The 18,799-nt window shown below is 40.1% G+C and overlaps 1 protein-coding gene across 2 annotated transcripts in view; it reads right to left on the minus strand.

The window, feature by feature from the left end:
• LOC144612662 (myosin-IIIb-like) overlaps positions 1-18,799 on the minus strand; it is a 250,549-nt gene that overhangs the window by 161,592 nt on the left and 70,158 nt on the right. For both annotated transcript variants that reach the window (XM_078451161.2, XM_060621589.3), the window contains exons 4-5: positions 2,091-2,274; positions 1,234-1,368 (exon numbers count right to left, since the gene is read on the minus strand). In XM_078451161.2, the coding sequence (XP_078307287.1) occupies positions 1,234-1,368; positions 2,091-2,237 (282 nt within the window). In that variant the 5' untranslated portion in view covers positions 2,238-2,274. The remainder of the gene's footprint in view (positions 1-1,233; positions 1,369-2,090; positions 2,275-18,799) is intronic.

Raw genomic sequence — 18,799 nt, forward strand, 5'->3', positions numbered from 1 at the left:
GATTACCCCATTTGAATATAACAAATGAATTCTCCATACACAGTTGCCATGGCAGCCAGTATATATTGTTCTATGCCCAGGCCCTCTTACAGCCAGGCAAAAGATTCGGACAAGAGGGTAGATGATGAATTGAGGCCTGACCTCTTCTTGCTTGGTGCTTCTCTCTTAAGCTTTCACATGTGTGCACGTGCTCCTGGACTGCATATGGGAGCTCAGGCACGGGGCATCTGCTGGTTCAGAGGGGCAGAATCCAGAACAAATCAGGCTGGGCCTAGTGAGCATGAGGCGACAGACCTGTCTTAATTTACTAACTTTATATATTATCATTATTACACCTTAGCTATTTTAGTCTCATGAGGAATGGAATGGTAGGTAATTGACTCTTTTACACCCAGATACACACATTCATTACCATTAATAAGGAAGAAAAAAGGCAGGATCACAGTGGATACAGTGGTGCTCCTTTCAGATTTCTTCTTCAGAGGGAATGCTGCCAGGAACACTGGCTACTCCCAGTTCCCAACAGCACCACTCACTAGGAATTTCCCCTGGCTCCAGGGAACTGCTTCCCCTAAGGCCACACCCCCTTCAGGGTGGCACACAGCTGTGAGTGGCTGATGCAGAGGTACAACCCAGGACAGCTCTACAAAAGCATCCACGCTCTCTAACTCCTAGAGGATGGGCAGAGACCTCTGTTGCAACTGCACTGCTATTCCAGGTCTCCCTCACCCAGTCTTGCTCTCCTCACTTCCTTCCGGGTCTAGCTCCTGCAAGAACTCTCCAGTAAACCTGCCACACATCATGCTCAGTCTGTTTTGAGGGAATCTGATCTAAGATGAAGATTAATGAATATGAAAGGACTAATCCCAACTTGATGAGTCCAATAAACCTTGGGTTAGCAATTTTTGAAAATGAGTTGCAATCAATTGGAACGTGTTTTCTACGAAATGTTCCCAGTTTAAGGAAGAAAATAACCTTTTCTAGCTGCACTCCTATATTCACTCGGTAGGAGAAGAAAAGATTGTTAACATGAAGCAGAGAAACATGAACATTTTCAGCACACAGCCTACCTATAAGAACTCCGGAGGAGAACGCCACATCTGGTAAGGTACTTATGACACACAGGAGGGACCAACTCCTCACATGTGTATCTTACACTATTTAAGCAACATTGCATCTGCTTGTCCCTGGTGCTCTGTTTAAATGGATGGTTACCCAACGGAGGCCTCTTACCTCCAGGACCAGCCACAGCTGTCCTCCCACACAGTGATCCGGTTTGTAAAACATCCCATAAAACTTTACAACATTGGGATGATTAGGAAGAAACTGCAAAATGTTGTATTCTGCCTCAATCTCTTCATCCATATCCTGCACAGGGTAAAAAATACATGCCAGATTAAGTCTAATGTGTCAGGGTGGGTACAGGCATGATATCACTTAATAAAGCATATTGTATATTTTTAATGTTATCATTACTGTATCTTGAAAATACTTAACAATGGACATTCAGATCCCAATTAAAACATTCTAATTATTACAACAATAAAATGTCTTTATTATATCTTTTCTTCTTCAATAATACTACTATAAATATCTATTTTTATTTTTAAATGTCTGAATTTTCAAAGCAGTTAAGGAGAAGTAGCTGGAAGGGACCCAACCCAGGATAGAACACCTATAACCTCACTGTGCAAGACAGCTTCCAGCATTATAACCTCGGTGTTCAGTGCTCTGGAAGAAGATGCCAGGCTAAGATGAATGAATACCACAAATCTAGATCTTTGTAGCTTACAAGGAGACTAGCCTCTGTAGAAAGGAGTGAAATACATTATTCTTTCCAAGAAAATAACTACTGATGAACTCAGAGGGTCAAAACTAAAACAACAGTAAAATGGACAAGAAACAGAAATTCAAGGAGATTTTTAACTCCAAATGGAGTCCCTTCATGCAGATGAGCTGACAAATCATGACTCATTCTGAGATTTCATGCCAGGTTTCATGAAAATCATCCCTAGAACCAGGAAAAGAAGCTGAATGCTCAATGTGCATAAAACACTATATTGTGGTTGCAATTTACTACCATTACTTACACTGATTGGATCCAAAATTTTTACTGCAGCCAGGCTCCCATCTCTCTTGTTAGTTACCTTGTAGACCTTGCCATAGGTGCCTTTACCTATGGTCTCTATAATTTCCCAGGTATCGGTGGGATCTGGAAGCGATTCAAGTCCAAGCATCGTGGGGTTGTAATGAAACAATCCATACAGATGTTTCCTGATGGCGAGAAAAAAAGTTATGTGCTGTTGCACTTCTTAACTAGCAATCTTAAGGTATTTTTTTCTTTTTTATTTTCCCCTTTTATTTTAAGTAGATTTTTTTTTTAAAAAAAACAAAGGGTATTTGAAGTTTTCTTAAGTAATGGTGGTAGAAAGTGGAGGAGTGGGCAACATGATTCTAAAGGAGGAGATTCTATAAGCACTACAGGAAGAAGCAAGAGGGCCAAAGAGGACAACTGGTCACGACTGGACAGTTCTCATTTTAGGCTACCTCTAGGGGAAGTGTCTGAAAGCTAAAGGACTAAGATCTTTGTGCTCAGGTTCTATAACTACGACCAGACCTCGTTGTTGATGGTCACTGGACACCAGTCTCCAACCTCCATGTGCAAAGTGTAGGCTACTAGGAAGGAGGATCTGGTGCCCCTACCAGGCATCAGTCAAAGTCCAGCATTGCTGCCCAGGTCTTGGGTCCTGCAAGGATTAGCCAAGCTCAGACTCCACCCATACAGCAATAGCCCTGTGTGGGAATCACACTGAGTAGTTAACCAGGAGCTGCAAACTCACTTTGCCTATTTAGGCTAAGAACACAGCCCTATGGAGTTAAGTACCAACAGCTTGACAGGCAAATAAAGTCCCCAAGACTGATCCTCTTTAAGTTCGGTTGCTCCTTAATGAAGGGTCCCAAACCTGTCTGCTTCTAATCCCAGCAGAGGGGCCAGACTCCAACAGCAAAAGTCATGACATCCAATCCCCACACAGGGGCCTGGTAGCTACCCAGGCTGAGCACTTCTGCCTCATCTTGGGCATTCCAATCTGCACTTCTAATTCTAATCATTTTCGATACTGCATCCTCTCACAGTGCAGCTTTCTGACCTGCCACAAGAATCCAGTTTTTATCCCTAACCTTTCTGATGGGGGCATTTCAAAGATACTGAAAACCATTACCAAAACAAAATAAAATCCCAGTGACTGTGGGGTTGATGCTGGAAAGAAACTGTCTTTCCAGAGTTCACCTGGCAGGCACACCATGCTTCAAAGGAGCCTACAATCAGTACCTCAAGAGCCCAGGCAATATTTACCCTGGGCTGAGGCACTGACCCCAAAAGACTGGCTGGTCAAATAACTCCTGCCTTTCATCGGTTAGTTTCAAGTTTTGAATAAACTCCAGCCTTTCCTCCTGCCCAGTGTTTAACAAAATCAATCTTTCTCACCACATGCTTCACTATTTTTGCCATCTGTACATTACCTATGCTATTATTTACTAAATATGTTTAAATTACTTGCTTTTTCATATTAGTAAATATCTTTTAAAGGCACTTTTATCTCTACCCTAAATGCAAAACCAGTATCATCTGCCATATATTGAAACTAACCACAAAACGATAATTATGCTAGAAATAATAAAGAGCTATTCAAAAGTTCAGCCAGATTCTGCTACCCCATGCTCTTTCTTTCTAAAAAAAGGGAGATAGCTCATCAAATGCTGGAAAGGAATTAAAGACAAGCACAAGGTTTTCCTTTAACGTCATCAGAAGACCTGAAAAGAATTAGCAAGAAAATAACTATGTCACCGTGTGTTTCAGTGCTTCTTATTGTGAGATCCCTAAAACCTCTCAACACCTTGAGAACTGTTCCAGGCCTGGCCTCTACAACAGCAAAACGTTGGACTAGCCAGGGTTACTGGTCAAGGCCAGACAGGTTTGGGAGAGTTGTGAGGAGGGGAGAGATGTGTTTCCCAGAGAGAAGAATCTGGCCCATCAGCCTAGATGGAATTACTTTACACTTGCCAGGGTAGTCCCCGTTCCCCTGCCAGCAGGGACACTCACACCTAGGCTCGGTGTCCTGACAGAGTAGTGCTCAAGTCAAACTGTCTGCATGATCCTGGCCCTTCCTTCCCTGACCAGCCCTGAGATGTGAACTGGCTACTCATGTCTCTGCACCTCAGTTTCTTCATTGGCATCATGGGGCTGCTGTGACTGGTGATACAACATCTTCACAGAGTTGCAAGAAGGATTGCAAGATGACAGCAGAGTCAGGGCACCTGGGTGGCTCAGTTGGTTGGGCGTCCAACTTCAGCTCAGGTCATGATCTCGTGGCTTGTGAGTTTGGGCCCTGCATCGGGCTCTGTGCTGACAGCTTAGAACCTGGAGCCTGCTTTGGATTCTGTGTCTCCCTCTCTCTCTGACCCTCCCCCACTCACACTCTGTCTCTCTCTCAAAAATGAATAAACATTAAAAAAAAAATTAAAAAAAAAAAAGATGATAGCAGAGTCAAGTGAGCATAATGGGAGCCCAAAGAGGGTATCTGGCATCATAAAAGCAGAGCACCTAGTTCTGGTTCAGAATAGGCAAGGCTCAACAGTTTCCTCTTTTATTTCACTTTTAGCCATGAACTAACGAGAACCAAATTAGTTTTACTCCAATCAGTTAACAGTTTCAGAAAAATGGCTGGAATTTGGTGTGTGCAAAAGAAATTAAATCACAGAATGTGGCAGCGGAGAGGACCCTGAAGGCCATTGAATCAAGTGGTTTTCTAATGATTTTTGGCCACAAACCCTTTTGTTAAATTCAAACACTTATAATGCTGGTGTTTAAGCAGAAAGAAGTAGCCCAGGTCTGGCTGAGGCAGGCTGGGGAACCCTGTGCCCCGTATGGGAGACATGGAGGGTGACTAACCATCCTGGTTCACCTAGGACTTCCTCAGCTTCAGCACTAAAAATCTTGTGTCCTGGGAAACCTCTCACAACTAGGCACACTGAGATAGCCTGTACCCTAGTCTCTGAGGCCTCCTCAGAGCATTATCAGAAAGTCATTGTTTAAGCACCCCCACCCCATCCTCCCTTCCCCTCTGGTATGTTCTAAATTGTATTCCCCCAAATTCATACGTCGAAGTCCGAACCTCCAGTACCTCCAGACATGACTATATTCGGAGACGGAGCCTTTACAGAGGTAATTAGGGGAACATGAGGTCATATGCAGAGCCCTAATCCAATATGACCGGTATCCTTGTAAGAGATTAGGACACACACATACACAGAGAGAAGACCATGTGAGGACTCAGGGAAGGTGGGTCATGTACAAGCCAAGGAGAGAGACCTCAGAAAGAGTCAACCCTGCCAGTACCTCGATCTCAGACTTCCAGACTCCAGGACTGGGAGGAAATACATTTCTGTTGTTTAAGCCACCCACTCTGGGGAACTATGTTATGGCAGCCTTAGCAAACCAATACACTTTTGTTTTGCAGATGAAGAAAATAAAACCCAGATTGGTGTCACGACTGCTTACTAGCAACGTAGGAATGGCAACGTGGGCCTCCCTACGCCTGATCCTGTGATCTTTGTTCCACAGAATAGAAGAAAGGGAGTCAGCTAATTAACAATGATCCTGTCTGACCAACTGCACCAAATATTCAAAAGTTCTGTGGTGGAAATACTCCCAATCGTATGGAAGCCAAATGCCCACAGACCTAACAGACGGCAACCTGCACTCCTTGCCCCCCACCCCCTAGAACAAAAACAACTCACATGGAGAGACTCATCTACAGTTAGCAGCAATGACGAGTGAGTTGAGGAAGACCAGGTTCCACTGCCATGCCCACCATGTCTATCTGGGCATCCACAGACAAGGTTAAATAAAAGTGCAACAGAATAAGGTTGCCAGTCCTTCTCTCTTTAAAATCAATACCCGACTCTATCAACTCTCTGACAATTGATTAAACAGTCAGCCCAAACAGTGGCTGTTTATACAGCTCCATAAACGTGGTTAATAATCTGCTCCGGGGAGGCAGCTGGAATAGCCCTTCTGAGAACCAAAAAGCTGCTCCTGGTCAGAATGTTAACCCTGAGGGGACACTGCACTTCTGCCAATGTCTGTTTGGGGCATGACAGAGCTGGACCTCATGGAAATAGTCAGGACTGACGGAAAAAGAGCCAGGAGTGAGGGGATGAACCTGAGACCTCAGGACTCTGCAGAACCTCCGAAGTCCCCACAGAGGCACCTGGGCCTCCCACAATCCCTGGAATTTGTGTGGACTTGAAATGAAGGGGTAACCCCTCAGGAGTCTACCAACCTCAGGTTATACAGGCTACTACCCTCTTTGAAAGACAGACAGGACTAGTCTGTCTTGGCACAAGAAAGTGATACATTTGTCAGCACAGGGTGGGCCTGAGCAGTTTACAAGCCAATCAGAAGTCCTATTGGCCTGGCCGTGTCTATGTGTGCAGCTGCTCTAAAATGAGACCTGATGAACACTTTTTGTTTTTGCATGTAGTCGTATTATGTAAGTCGATGCCACAAATGGATTTCTTATCAAAGTCACCACTCTCTCAGAGCAAGATTCTGCTGCCCTGTATTACTGTGGCACCCACATCCTTCCACTATCAGGAATAGCTATTAGCAAGGCAAAGAGGACATCACCTGGGAAAGATATCCTCATTGAGTGAAAGGGGGGTACACAGTATTAAAGCAATATTTTCCTATCTTTGTCACACATCATTAGCCAATTATCTAGGAAACAGCCAAACTTCTCATTATTTAAGCTGATGAGAGAGAGGGAGAGAGAAAGAGGAAGAGACAGACCAGGGAATTGGTTGATTTAGTAAGAGACTCTATCCTTGTGGTAACACAGTCCCTTGGAAGCTAAGAATAATTGTCTTTTTCTTGTCCTGTTTTGTTTTGTGAAGGCAAACTCCTGGGGAGCAGAAGCTATGTCTCTTTTTGGTGGTTGAGAATATTCTTTCTGTTGGTAAGTACAAATGGACCAAACATGACCTCTGCCTGTTGCCAACAACGGGGGCAGATCTCACACCGCCAGCTCAGTTCCAGATCCCTGCTCCGACAAGAGAGGGGTGGCTTGCCCAGGTTACACATCACACTGTGGTGAGGAGTTTCACATATGGCTGTAAACTAATAGCACAGCTGCTGCTTTATCTTATCAGGATTGAATGTCTAAAGACTTCCTTAGGAGTTCTAGTTTCAATCATCAGCAGAGAACATGGTTTTAAAAAATAAGCCACAGAATATTCCATAGTTAGGTTTTATCAAACATGATTCCATAGATTTCTAGTGTCACACACACACACACACACACACACACACACACACACACAAAGTCAGGCATTAGGCTTCCTGATGGAAGAACACCCCACTACCTAAGAAATGGTATTTCCAAAAAAAATTAAACCCAAATCTGATCTTCCAGATTACCAATTTACAGGAATAAAAAGGGACAGGGCAACCACATCATAACACACAGAACTGTTGAATCGCTATGTTGTACCCCTGAAACCAATGTGACATTGTGTGTTGACTGTATTTCAATAAGAAGGGCAGAGCAACATGTTAGACAATACCATCCATGTACAGTAAGCAAAATCCAGACCCTAAATCTCTCCAAGAAACTCTCCCAGACAAATGATCCAATTTCTTCAAACATTAAGTTGCAAACAAAAATAAATTGAGAAGGATAACCTTAGGGTTAAAAGAGGCTTAAAATACATACCAAATGTGAAGTAAAGTGGATTCACACACAAAAAAATATATAACATTTATCAGATATTCAGATCACTGATTAATTATTTGATGATACTAAGGAAGCATTGTTAATTTTGTTTTAGCTGTGATAATTGTATTTGTGGTTATATTTTTTAAAAGTTTCCTTATCTTTTAGCAATACACAATGAAATATTTACAGGTGCCACAATATGAGGAAAAAATAAGAAGGGGCATTTACACGACACAACGTTGGCCGTGAGGGGTAATTACTAAAGCTGAATACATGGGGGTTCATGATTATATTCTGTTTACTTTTGTATGTTTTCCAATTTCCATAATGAAAATTTTTTATTTATTTTTATTTTTTTTAATGTTTATTTATTTTGAAAGAGAGAGAGCGTGTGTGAGCAGGGGAGGGGCAGAGAGGAAGAGAGAGAATCCCAAGCAGGCTACGACGTACCATCAGTGCAGAGCCCGACACAGGGCTCCATCCCATGAACCAAATCGTGACATCAATGACCTGAGCCAAAATCAAGAGTCAGACACTCAACCAAGTGTGCCCCCCATAATAAAAAGTTTTTAAAATTCAGTGTAACTAATGTATGTCAGTGTACATTCTGGAATTTATACACTTGGTCAAACCTACCTCCCTAAAGAGTTTCTCCACCACCACTCTCCATGATATTCTAAAGTCTCAAAGTCTCATGAAGGCTAGCACTTTACTCATGTAAGAAACAGTAAATTTTTAACCAACAAAAATACACACCAGCATTTGATTCTAAAGCACCCACATTCATACTGTCAGAAAGTCACCTTCCCAATCCACCTCTAGCTGACTGAGGCACAGGCAATGCCCCTCTCTCTGTGGCTGATGTCCCAGCCCAAACTGCCGCTAAATACAGAACTATAGTTAAGAGGAACTAGTGAACTGCTGAACAGCACAAGAAAATCAATAGGCAGAAGAAGGCAAGTGACCTTCCTCTGTCCATCCAACTCCTGTTCTTTCTTCTTGAAGGAAGAAAAGAAAAAGAACATCAATTTACAGACGCTGAAATGAACAAAAAGACTCATCACCACAAAGATCTATAATCTTTTTCATCTTGTCCCTGAGAAAGAAACTGCCCCATGGCATGAAGCTGAATCTGCCCAAGGCTATAAACACAGAGTCACATAAAAGAAGAGAGAAACACACACTAACCAGCTGGGTGGGCAGTCCCTATGCCACTGGTGAAGGGCCTAGAAGAAAAATAAAGAATAGTCCATGGTGAGCTTTGACTTTGGCAAGAAAGAGAATCCACGCAACAAATCTCACCTGGTGCCCTTAAAACGGATGTGTTTAGTGAAGAAGGAAAAAGTAATACTAATCCAAGGGAGGAAAATGCTCTTGGAAAATTCCCTGTTCATTCACCTGTGTCTTTTCAGAGGCTCTAAGAGCTGACATCGACATGGGGTCAAAAACAAACAGATGAGCTCAATTCTTCCAGGGTTTAAGTGAGCACTAAACATCCTCATTCTGAAGTGTGGCTTTTTCTTCCCTGTCCCACTGCTCTTTCTTTCTTTGTGCTTTGCCTGTCAATTCTTTGGACTAATTTGGATTAATCAAAAAAACTAGACCTGGTGATTCCAAGGCGATTGTACACCATCTCCCTTTCTTTCAACAACAGGTCATAAATTAGACAAAATTACCATGAAATTTATCACTGTGTATTCTGTATGGAGTTTTTAAACGCTAATTGTATGCAAGCCCTAGATTAGGTTCTACAACAAATATAAGTAAAAATAACAAACTCAATTCTGCTTTTGAGGTTCTAAACCTGTTTAGAAAACCCTTAAGACTTCTGGGGTAAGGTGCAACAGTGAAGTCAGGTAACAACTTTCTCTAAAACTAAGTGAATGAACGATGTTAACAACAAAATGTTGAAATCCAGCAAAGATACATTAGCAGCGATTAAGCAAAAGAAATGACACAATGTCATGCCATAATATGTGAAAAACAGAATTCAGGGAGAGTGAGAGATGGGAGATCCCACAGTCAACTGCTGTTCTCAACCAGGCTCTCTTTTCCTAGAGGTGTGGTGGGTTTGGGAGTCGGTGAACAGACAAAATTCTGAAAAACCTCAGCAACACTCCCAATTTAGAAAGAAATAGTCAGAGGGGGAGAATTAGCAGCAGGGAAATGAGTCAAGGCTCATTCACTTATATATTCAATAAGAATTTATTAAGAAAGTATTCTATAATTACTCAAAACTAGGCTATGTGGGTCATTAAAAGGAAGTAGAAAAAGTAACCAGGTTCTATTCTAAAACAAATTACATTTCTAAAGATATGCAGAAAAGATGGCTCCTGCCAGGTGGGATGACCCTAGCACAGCACTTTAAACAGTATTTCAGAAAGAAGAGCAAAATCAATATCCATCAACCATGATTGCACCTAATGCCCAGTGCGAGTGCCCCTACATCAGAGAACAAGGTGAACAAGTCTCAGAGAGACAGACATTTCCTGATAAAGCTACTGAATATCACAGCAGAGAGAGAATCTTTCAGGTACACAGAACCAATATAGACACACACACACACACACACACACACACACACACACCACAAAACAAAGAAAGAGCAACAGAACAAAAGCTTAGGTTCCCCTCCACTCAATACTCAATATGAGAATATATGTAACCTATATGTACAAAGTTCTGAAGGAGAAAAAAGTGTGAACAAATATTTTTATATTTAGCCAATTTGTCGTTCAAGTATAAAGACAACAGACATTTTCAGACATGCAACAGCTCAGTGACTCCGTGAGTCCCACTTAAAAAAAAAAAAATGACTTGAATGCCAAATCCAGCAAACCAAGAGATAAACGTGGAGCTCTAGTAAAAAGTCTGATAGGTCTGAACCTATTTACATTTAGAAATAAGGTTAAACAACAGTATGGTGTACATTTACTTCATACCGAGAATGTTATACATTTCAACAATAAAAACTAATAATAAACCAAATTCAACAGTATGGGGGGAGGTAGAGGGAAAAATAACGGTAGAATTTCCTCACATTTCTTTACTTTCTAAAGATGATAAAGCAAGAAATTGATACTTAAGGATACTACTTGAAATTATAAAGCTAACCAACATTAGCAAAAATAAGGAGAAAATATATGTGTTAATTTTCTTACCCATCTCAGTAGGCAACAGATAATTGATAAATTGATAAACAGAGTTTAAAGCCCCTATGTCAATGTATAAAAGAAGTTTAAAAGACCAAAAAATAGACTATAAATCTCTGACATTATCATAAAAAGTACACTTACTTCTTCTGACACATAAAAAAAACATACAAAGAAAAGACAATCCATGGGGAAAGAGATGGGGTTGGGGTAGGGATGGGGGAGTCATTAAAAACAGAAAATATAATGTAAATTAAGAAGCATGCATCCTATAATAAATAAATATAAGATTTCTCAATGAAGCCAAAATACAGAACAAACCAAATCTGTAGAGATCCACATCTAAAATAAACTCTCCATGAGATTCTTTATAATTCAGAAAGGTTAAAAGTAAAAAGGATATCAAAGATAAACCAAATGGTAAGAAAAAAGAAAAAAATCATAATGTTAATATCAGAAAAGAACAAATTCAAGGGAAAAACTATTAAAGAACATAAAGGGTTATTTGTACGTTCAGTAATAATAATTGAGCAATTACTATGCACTAGGAAATGTTCTGCACATTATTAGAATCACCAGAGTTTAAATCAATAATGTGCTTACACATGTTATAAAATCTTTCACCACCAAAAACAAAGTGTCAAAATTCATAAAAACTTAAACCTCTAGGAGAAACCAACAAAACACAGTAATAGTAACAGACACTGCCACCCATAACAAAACAAGAAGACAAAATAATAAGAAATATATATAATACAATCAATATGGTTAACCCAACAGATACAGATCAGAGTACAATCCAACATAAAACTTCTTTTCAAGTACTTTTTAATTTTAAATTTCATTTCAGTCAGAGAAGAACACTTAGATACATCATATGAACAGACTAAAAAAGAAAAACCATGTGATCACCTCAACAGATACAGAACAAGCACTTAAAAACTTCAATATCCATTCAGGATTTTATTTAATGCTCAGCAAACTAGAAATATAAGGGTATTTCTTCAACTTGGTAAAGGCATTTATAAAAACCCTAGAGTTAACATCACACTGAACTATAAAAAACTGAATGCTTTCACCTTAAGATCAGGAAGAAGGCAAGGATGTCTGCTCTCCCTAGTTCTATTCAATATTGTGGGGGAGCCAGTGCAATAAGGCAAGAAAAAGAAATTAAAAGCATCCAGATTGGAGATTAGAAAGGAAGAAGCAAATAGACTTTATGTGCAGATGACATGTTCATCTATCTAAAAAATATGATGACATTTACATAAAGCTAGTAGAACTAATCAGTGAGTTTATTAAAAATACAAGATACAAGGTCAGTATTTTAAAATCAATCATATTATATATTATCAGAAAGGAAAGCTTTTCAACAAACAGTGCTGAAACAACTGTATAGCCATATACAGAAAGAAAAGAGGTTTCTCCACCTCTTCCTCTCACATACAAAAAGTAACTTTAATTGATCATAGAACAAATGAAAGAGCTAAAACTCTATGAAACTTCTAATAGATAAATATGCAAGGATGTTCATTGTAGCACTGTTCCTAGTAGAACTAGACACAACTGTAAGGTCCATCATTATGAAGAGACTATGCAATAAATCATAATAATTACATAAAATGAAATACCATATAACTACATATAATCATTTAAAAGGAAGGAAATGAGTTTTGTGTCAATTAATATGGAAAGAATAACAAAATAAACAATTATGTTTTTTAAAAAGCATTGAACAGTATGTAAAGATGGTAACTTCTGTAAATAAAAGTGTTTATACTTACAGCTACTTTATGTGTATGTTTATGTGTGTGTATCTATATATGGGTGTATCTTTATGTTTGAATTTTCCAGAAAACTACAAAAGAAACTCTTACACTTTAGAAAGAGCTATCAGGAAGGGGAGAGATTAATATAATTTTGAGAAAATTTATACCTTTCTATACTACTCGTTATTTTTTGAGCTAGTGCATATGTTATTTTATTTTCAAAACTAAATAATTTTTTTTAACAAATAAGAGATCGCTACAAGGAGATTATTCTGGCCCAGATGCCTGCTGAGATTATGGGAGAACAGAAATCATGTGAAGCAGTAGAAACCCACATTGAGAAGAAGAAAGTAGAGAAGAAAGAAACCAAAAAAGTAGAGAAGAAAGAAACCAAAAGGACCATGCTTAAAAGAGGATTGGTAAGTGGGTTCCCTACCAATTCTACACCCAGGCCCTCTGAGGTCTGCTAAGCTTTGTCTGTCCTTAGACATCCATGAAATTTCTTACTACATTCTTCTAAGAAGGTCTCTCTTCTCACAAGCCAATCTAACTCCCGCATAAACTGGTTTTAATTCCTAAGAACCCCAAAGAAGCCTGGCCTGTACCCTTTTTAAATATCTTGCATTATTTTATAGTGGAGGTGCAGCCTTACCTTGCTGAAAATGAAGCAATCTGAAGCATGTACCCTGTGAACTCCTGCAGTCAGTCAAGCCTAGCGAGTATGATTTAAATAGAAACTTGTCCAGCAACATTTTAGACTTGTGAGAAAATTTATGATTAAGATTTCCATTTCTGAGTATGTTATTCAGAATAACTTGTCTAAGTGTTATAATATACCCTGTATGAACTACAAACCATAGAAGAATGTTTTTAAACTAGAGAATAGCTTTTAAAAAGCAATCAGAAAAGTAAACAGTGGAAGCTCAGAGGGAATTTGCATAAATATTAAATATAATAAACACCCAGAGACACATAAAATAAGAAAAGACATATCATATAAGCTTGAACAAACTAGAATATAATTCCAAACTATCATATAAGCAAGTGTGTGATACAATGGTAAAGGCTGGTAAGAGACTAGGCCCATTTTTAGGAACTGGCTTAACAAACAGAACCCATCTACACGTGGCTACAAAGAATACATTCAAGCACAGCTTGGATGTCATCTCTTCTAGGAGGCTTTTCTTAATCTTCCCATTAGAGGTGACCTTTCCTTTATGTATCACCTACTCTTTTCTAGCAGTTACCACATTGCCTGACATTCACTGTTCACATGTTGGTCTTTTCCACCAGTGGGCTCCTAGAGAACATGTGTCATGCCTTCCTAATTTTTTTCTGCCTCACAGGCAAATGTCCATTGTATAATAAGTGTTCAATAAATGCTTGTCGAATACAAGATTAAAAATCAGAACTTTAAGAACCAGTGAGGTTTTCTTGGGGCGCCTGGGTGGCTCAGTCGGTTAAGTGGCCGACTTCAGCTCAGGTCATGATCTCGTGGTCCGTGAGTTTGAGCCCCGCATTGGGCTCTGGGCTGATGGCTCAGAGCCTGGAGCCTGCTTCCAATTCTGTGTCTCCCTCTCTCTCTGCCCCTCCCCCGTTCATGCTCTGTCTCTCTCTGTCTCAAAAATAAATAAACATTAAAAAAAAAAAATTAAAAAAAAAAAAAGAACCAGTGAGGTTTTCTTAATTAAAAAACCATTGTAGTTTCATAGAACAGTAAGGAAATGAAGAAAAATAAACAAAGAAAAATACTACAACACTCGAAATAACCATTGTTAACTGTAAATATAATTGCAAATAAACACACACAACCATTGATTCATTCATGTCACAACCTTACTTAAAAAAGTAACCTGTGATGGCCTCCTATTGCTAAATTAAAGTCCAAATTCTTCAGTCACATATTTAAGACCTCCATAACCTAAATGCAGCCTTCCAATCTTATCTTAAAACTCTTTTCAGGGGCACCGGAGTGCCTCAGTCAGCTTAGCATCCAACTGTTGATTTCGGCTCAAGTCACAATCCTAGGGTGGTGGGATTCAGCCCTGCATCGGGCTCTATGCTGAGCATGGAGCCTGCCTGGGATCCTGTCTCTCCATCTGCCCCTCTCCCCCACTCACATGCTCTCTCTCTAAAAAATAAAAAATAAATTTAAAAATTCCTCTTATTTCCCTGTATCAAGCTTATGATGAATTTCAACTAAACCCCTCACCATTTCCTAAACCATCCTTGGATGTCTGCACCTCTGTAATTTTGTCTGAATGATTTCTACCACCAGGAAGGCTCATCCCACCATATCCATTAATCAGGAGTCCTACCACCCTGTCAAGAGCCAGCTCATGTTCATTTATCCCTCCACAAATAGGCAGCTCCTTTTCCTTTGAAACTCTATAGTATTCATATATGATAAGCTGCCTTGTGGTGTCGGTCTGTGAATAAACCTCAGATCCCAAATGAGGTCCCAAACAAGGCAGAGAGACTAATTCATATGCGTCCCCTCTACTTTTATATCAGCTCAACAGACATTTGTGAAACAAAAAAAGAGGTTGAGTATAGTTAAATATGGAAGGCTGTATTTTGTAGTCTCAAAGCAATGACTTCAACTGACCCCTGAAGAAAGTACATGCCTTGGATTAGTCGAGCGTGGATTGTGGGAAAGACTGTATACCCCTTCCATTGTGACAACCAAAGACATCCCCTGGCACTGCTTCCAGGTAAGGATTAATTGAAGGCACGACAAAGGGACCATGGGCAGCTGGAGAGGGAATTAATGAGCCCTGACAAGATCTGGCTGGAGCAAAAGAATTACTTCACCAAAGAGGTGAGAAGAACACCCAACACCATCTATCTTTGAACCTCTCTCATGCTCCTATGGAGGAGATAAGTCAACCGACAACGACTCCTTTTCTTCTCTTTTCCACTCATGTACATACTGAGAAGCAATGAAAAATAAGGTAAAGAATATGGTCTCTAGTCCTGAACTTGATCAAATCCCAGCTTTTACACTTACTAGCTATACTGGCAAGGGGAGGATTGCTCACCCTTCTGTGCCTCTGTCTCTTCATCCATAAAATGGAAATAATGAAAGCACTCACCTCTTAAAGTTGTGTGGTAGTCTCAACAAATAGGAAGCACAAAATACATTATTTATTATTACATCGTGGAAAAATCTGCTAGCTGGAAAAGAGGAATATCACCACTAGATACCCTTTTCGTAACATTGTAAAACCGTATCTATCATAGGGAATTTGCTGAGTAAATACTGAATGTTGGACATTATACCACATGCCACACCTCCATGAGGAAGTAACTATTACTATTTTACAGATAAGAAAGCTGATGCATGGAAAGATTAAGGAAGTTAAGCTAGAAGCCAGGATTTAATTTTTTTTTTTTACCCTACTCTGCCTCATTGATTTAAGAAATGTTTAATGAGCATCTGCTATGTGTCTGGCATGTTTCTAGGTGTTGAAGATACAACAATGATCAAAACCAACCATGGGGCACCTGGGTGGCTCAGTCAGTTAAACGTCTGACTTCAGCTCAGATCATGATCTCACGGTTCATGGGTTCAAGCCCTGGGTAGGATTCTGTACTGACAGCTCAGAGCCTGAAGCTTGCTTCAGATTCTGTGTGTCCCTCTCTCTCTTCCCCTCCCCAACTAGTGCTCTGTCTCTCTCTGTCTCTCAAAAATAAATAAAAACATTAAAAAAAAAAACAGACCCAAACAATGCCTTCATGGAGCTTATATTCTAGGAGGGGGAGAGAGACAATCAACAAAATAAATAAGTATAATATATAGATGATAGGTAGTAATCAATTGCTATGAGAAAAATAAAGTAGGAAAGGTGACCAGAAAGTCAGAGTGGGTGACAGGCAGGGTGGTAACAAGACCAAGGAAGACTCACTGAGCAGGATACATTTGAGAAATGACAGGAAAAAGATGGAAGAGTAAAACTCTGGGGGGCAACTATTACAGACAGAGGATACAGTAAGTACAAAGGCCCTGAGGCAGGAGTTTACTTAGCATATTCAAGGAATAGCAAGAAGCCAGTTGCAGGCTACACTGGAATAAGAGAAGAGAAGGGAGAGAAGTAGGTGGTGGAGTCAGAGAGATATGAGGTGAGGGAGAAGCAGATAAATCACGTAGGTCTTTATCAGCCCCTGTAAGGTAAGGACCTGGCTTTTACTTAGACTGAGATCAAAAGCCATTTGTGGGATCTGAGCAGGAAGGGCATGATCTGACATGTTTTAACAGGTTACTTTGGTGGCTACACAGATAGTAGACTGAAAGAGGTGCCACTTGAAGATCCCTTAAGAGCAAAGCTATTGCAACAAAAAAGGATCTCCAGAAGGTATGATCACAATGGATTGGTTTTTTCAGAACAAAGTGCTGGGGAAGCCTCTTTCCACCTATCCTATGATGTCTTGTTGAATACATCAGTTGTGGGGAGCCCTCATTCAATTATATTGCAACTGGGAGCCTTTCTAAAACAAGCTGCCAGGGTGCATCCACAGCAGCTGGCTAGAAATCACTGCACTCTCCCTCATCACTCTTCAGTGTTACCTTCATTTTAGAAGATGAACTTGAACACAAAACTGGTTGTCCAATCTCAGCACAGCGTTGACCTGCTATGATTGGGACATTTAGAACATGGTCAAGTGGCAGAAGCCCACAGTCCAGAGAGTGAGGCTTGAGCTTAGCCAGACATTCCACAAAGTGTATGCCAAGCACCCACTCTTTGCAAGCCACTGAAAGACTTTATAATGAATCAGACTCAGTCCTGACCTAAGTGGGCATATGGTTCACACAGTGAAAGGATACAGCTTAAACACAAATCACTACACAGCAGTAAGTATACACTATAGGTTGTAGACTACAGACTAACGACAACTAACATTGGGAGGGAGACGGTCCACCCAGCCAGGAGGATTTGGGGATGGCATCTGACTTGGGCTTTCAAGGGGAAGCTGGAGCTGGACACACAGATGCTCAGAAGGCTTGCCAGGCAGATGAAGCAAAAGGAGAGACCGGAAAATGGAGGACTTAAATTGGGAACCACGGTTGGGACAGTTTGGGAGGACCCAGCAACACTCATAAAAATCCCTCAGCAACTTATTGAAAATGTAGATTCTGGGCCCACTCCCCAGCAATTCTGAGTCAATAGTGGGTGGAGGAATCTGTATTTTTATCAAGGACTTTCAAGTGATTTTAACGTTCTCCACTCAACTCCACACCCACTTTGAGAAACAATGGTAGAGATGAGTTAAAAACACCCCATGTAATTTCCCCTATTATTCTCTCTCAGATAATCCTGTTTATTTCTTCTAAGCACTAATTGCTATAGATACTATTTTTGTATCTATTTGTTTATTTACAACTGATTCAATCCATGGGGTATAAGTAATGACTTTCCACCTTCAAGCATAGGATTTCACCAGAGAAAAATGAAGTTATTTTTCTCAGTAAACACAAGGATTTTACAGAATGTATTCTATTTGTTAATGCTTTTTCAGCTACTCACGGTTTTTGTAAAGTACAATTGCTTCCAAAAATGAAATCTATTTTTAGGTAGGTAAATAAAACCTTTTTACCTATTGGTATGATCCCAAAATTCCTACATTGAAGCCCTAACCCCCAGTATGATGGTCTTCCAAGGTGAGGGCTTTGGGAAGTGATTAGGTCATGAGGGTGGAGACTTCATGAATGACATTCATACCCTTATAAAAACAGACACTAGAGAGATGATTGCTCTATCCCCACCATGTGAGGACAAAGCAGACCAGGGCCTGGACTCTCAGCTGTTCTGGAACCCCCATCTGGATTTCCCAGCCTTCAGAATGATGAGAAATAAATTTCTGTTGTCTATGCCACCCAGTCTATGATATACTGTTGTAATCACCCAAACTGATTAAGACAGTCAACAAGCTACATCATGGATCAAAATGGAAAACTATATGATTTGATCATTTTAAGCCTATGTATGGATGGGAAGAAAATCTTTCAGATTTACAAGATTTCTTTTCCTAACAAGTTCCAATTATTTCACATGTGATGTAAGTAATCAATTAGCACTCGTTGCGGACAATAAGTCCTGTC

Source organism: Panthera onca, chromosome C1 (genome assembly GCF_046562875.1).
Source record: "Panthera onca isolate mPanOnc1 chromosome C1, mPanOnc1 haplotype 2, whole genome shotgun sequence".
NCBI classification, from domain to species: domain Eukaryota; kingdom Metazoa; phylum Chordata; class Mammalia; order Carnivora; family Felidae; genus Panthera; species Panthera onca.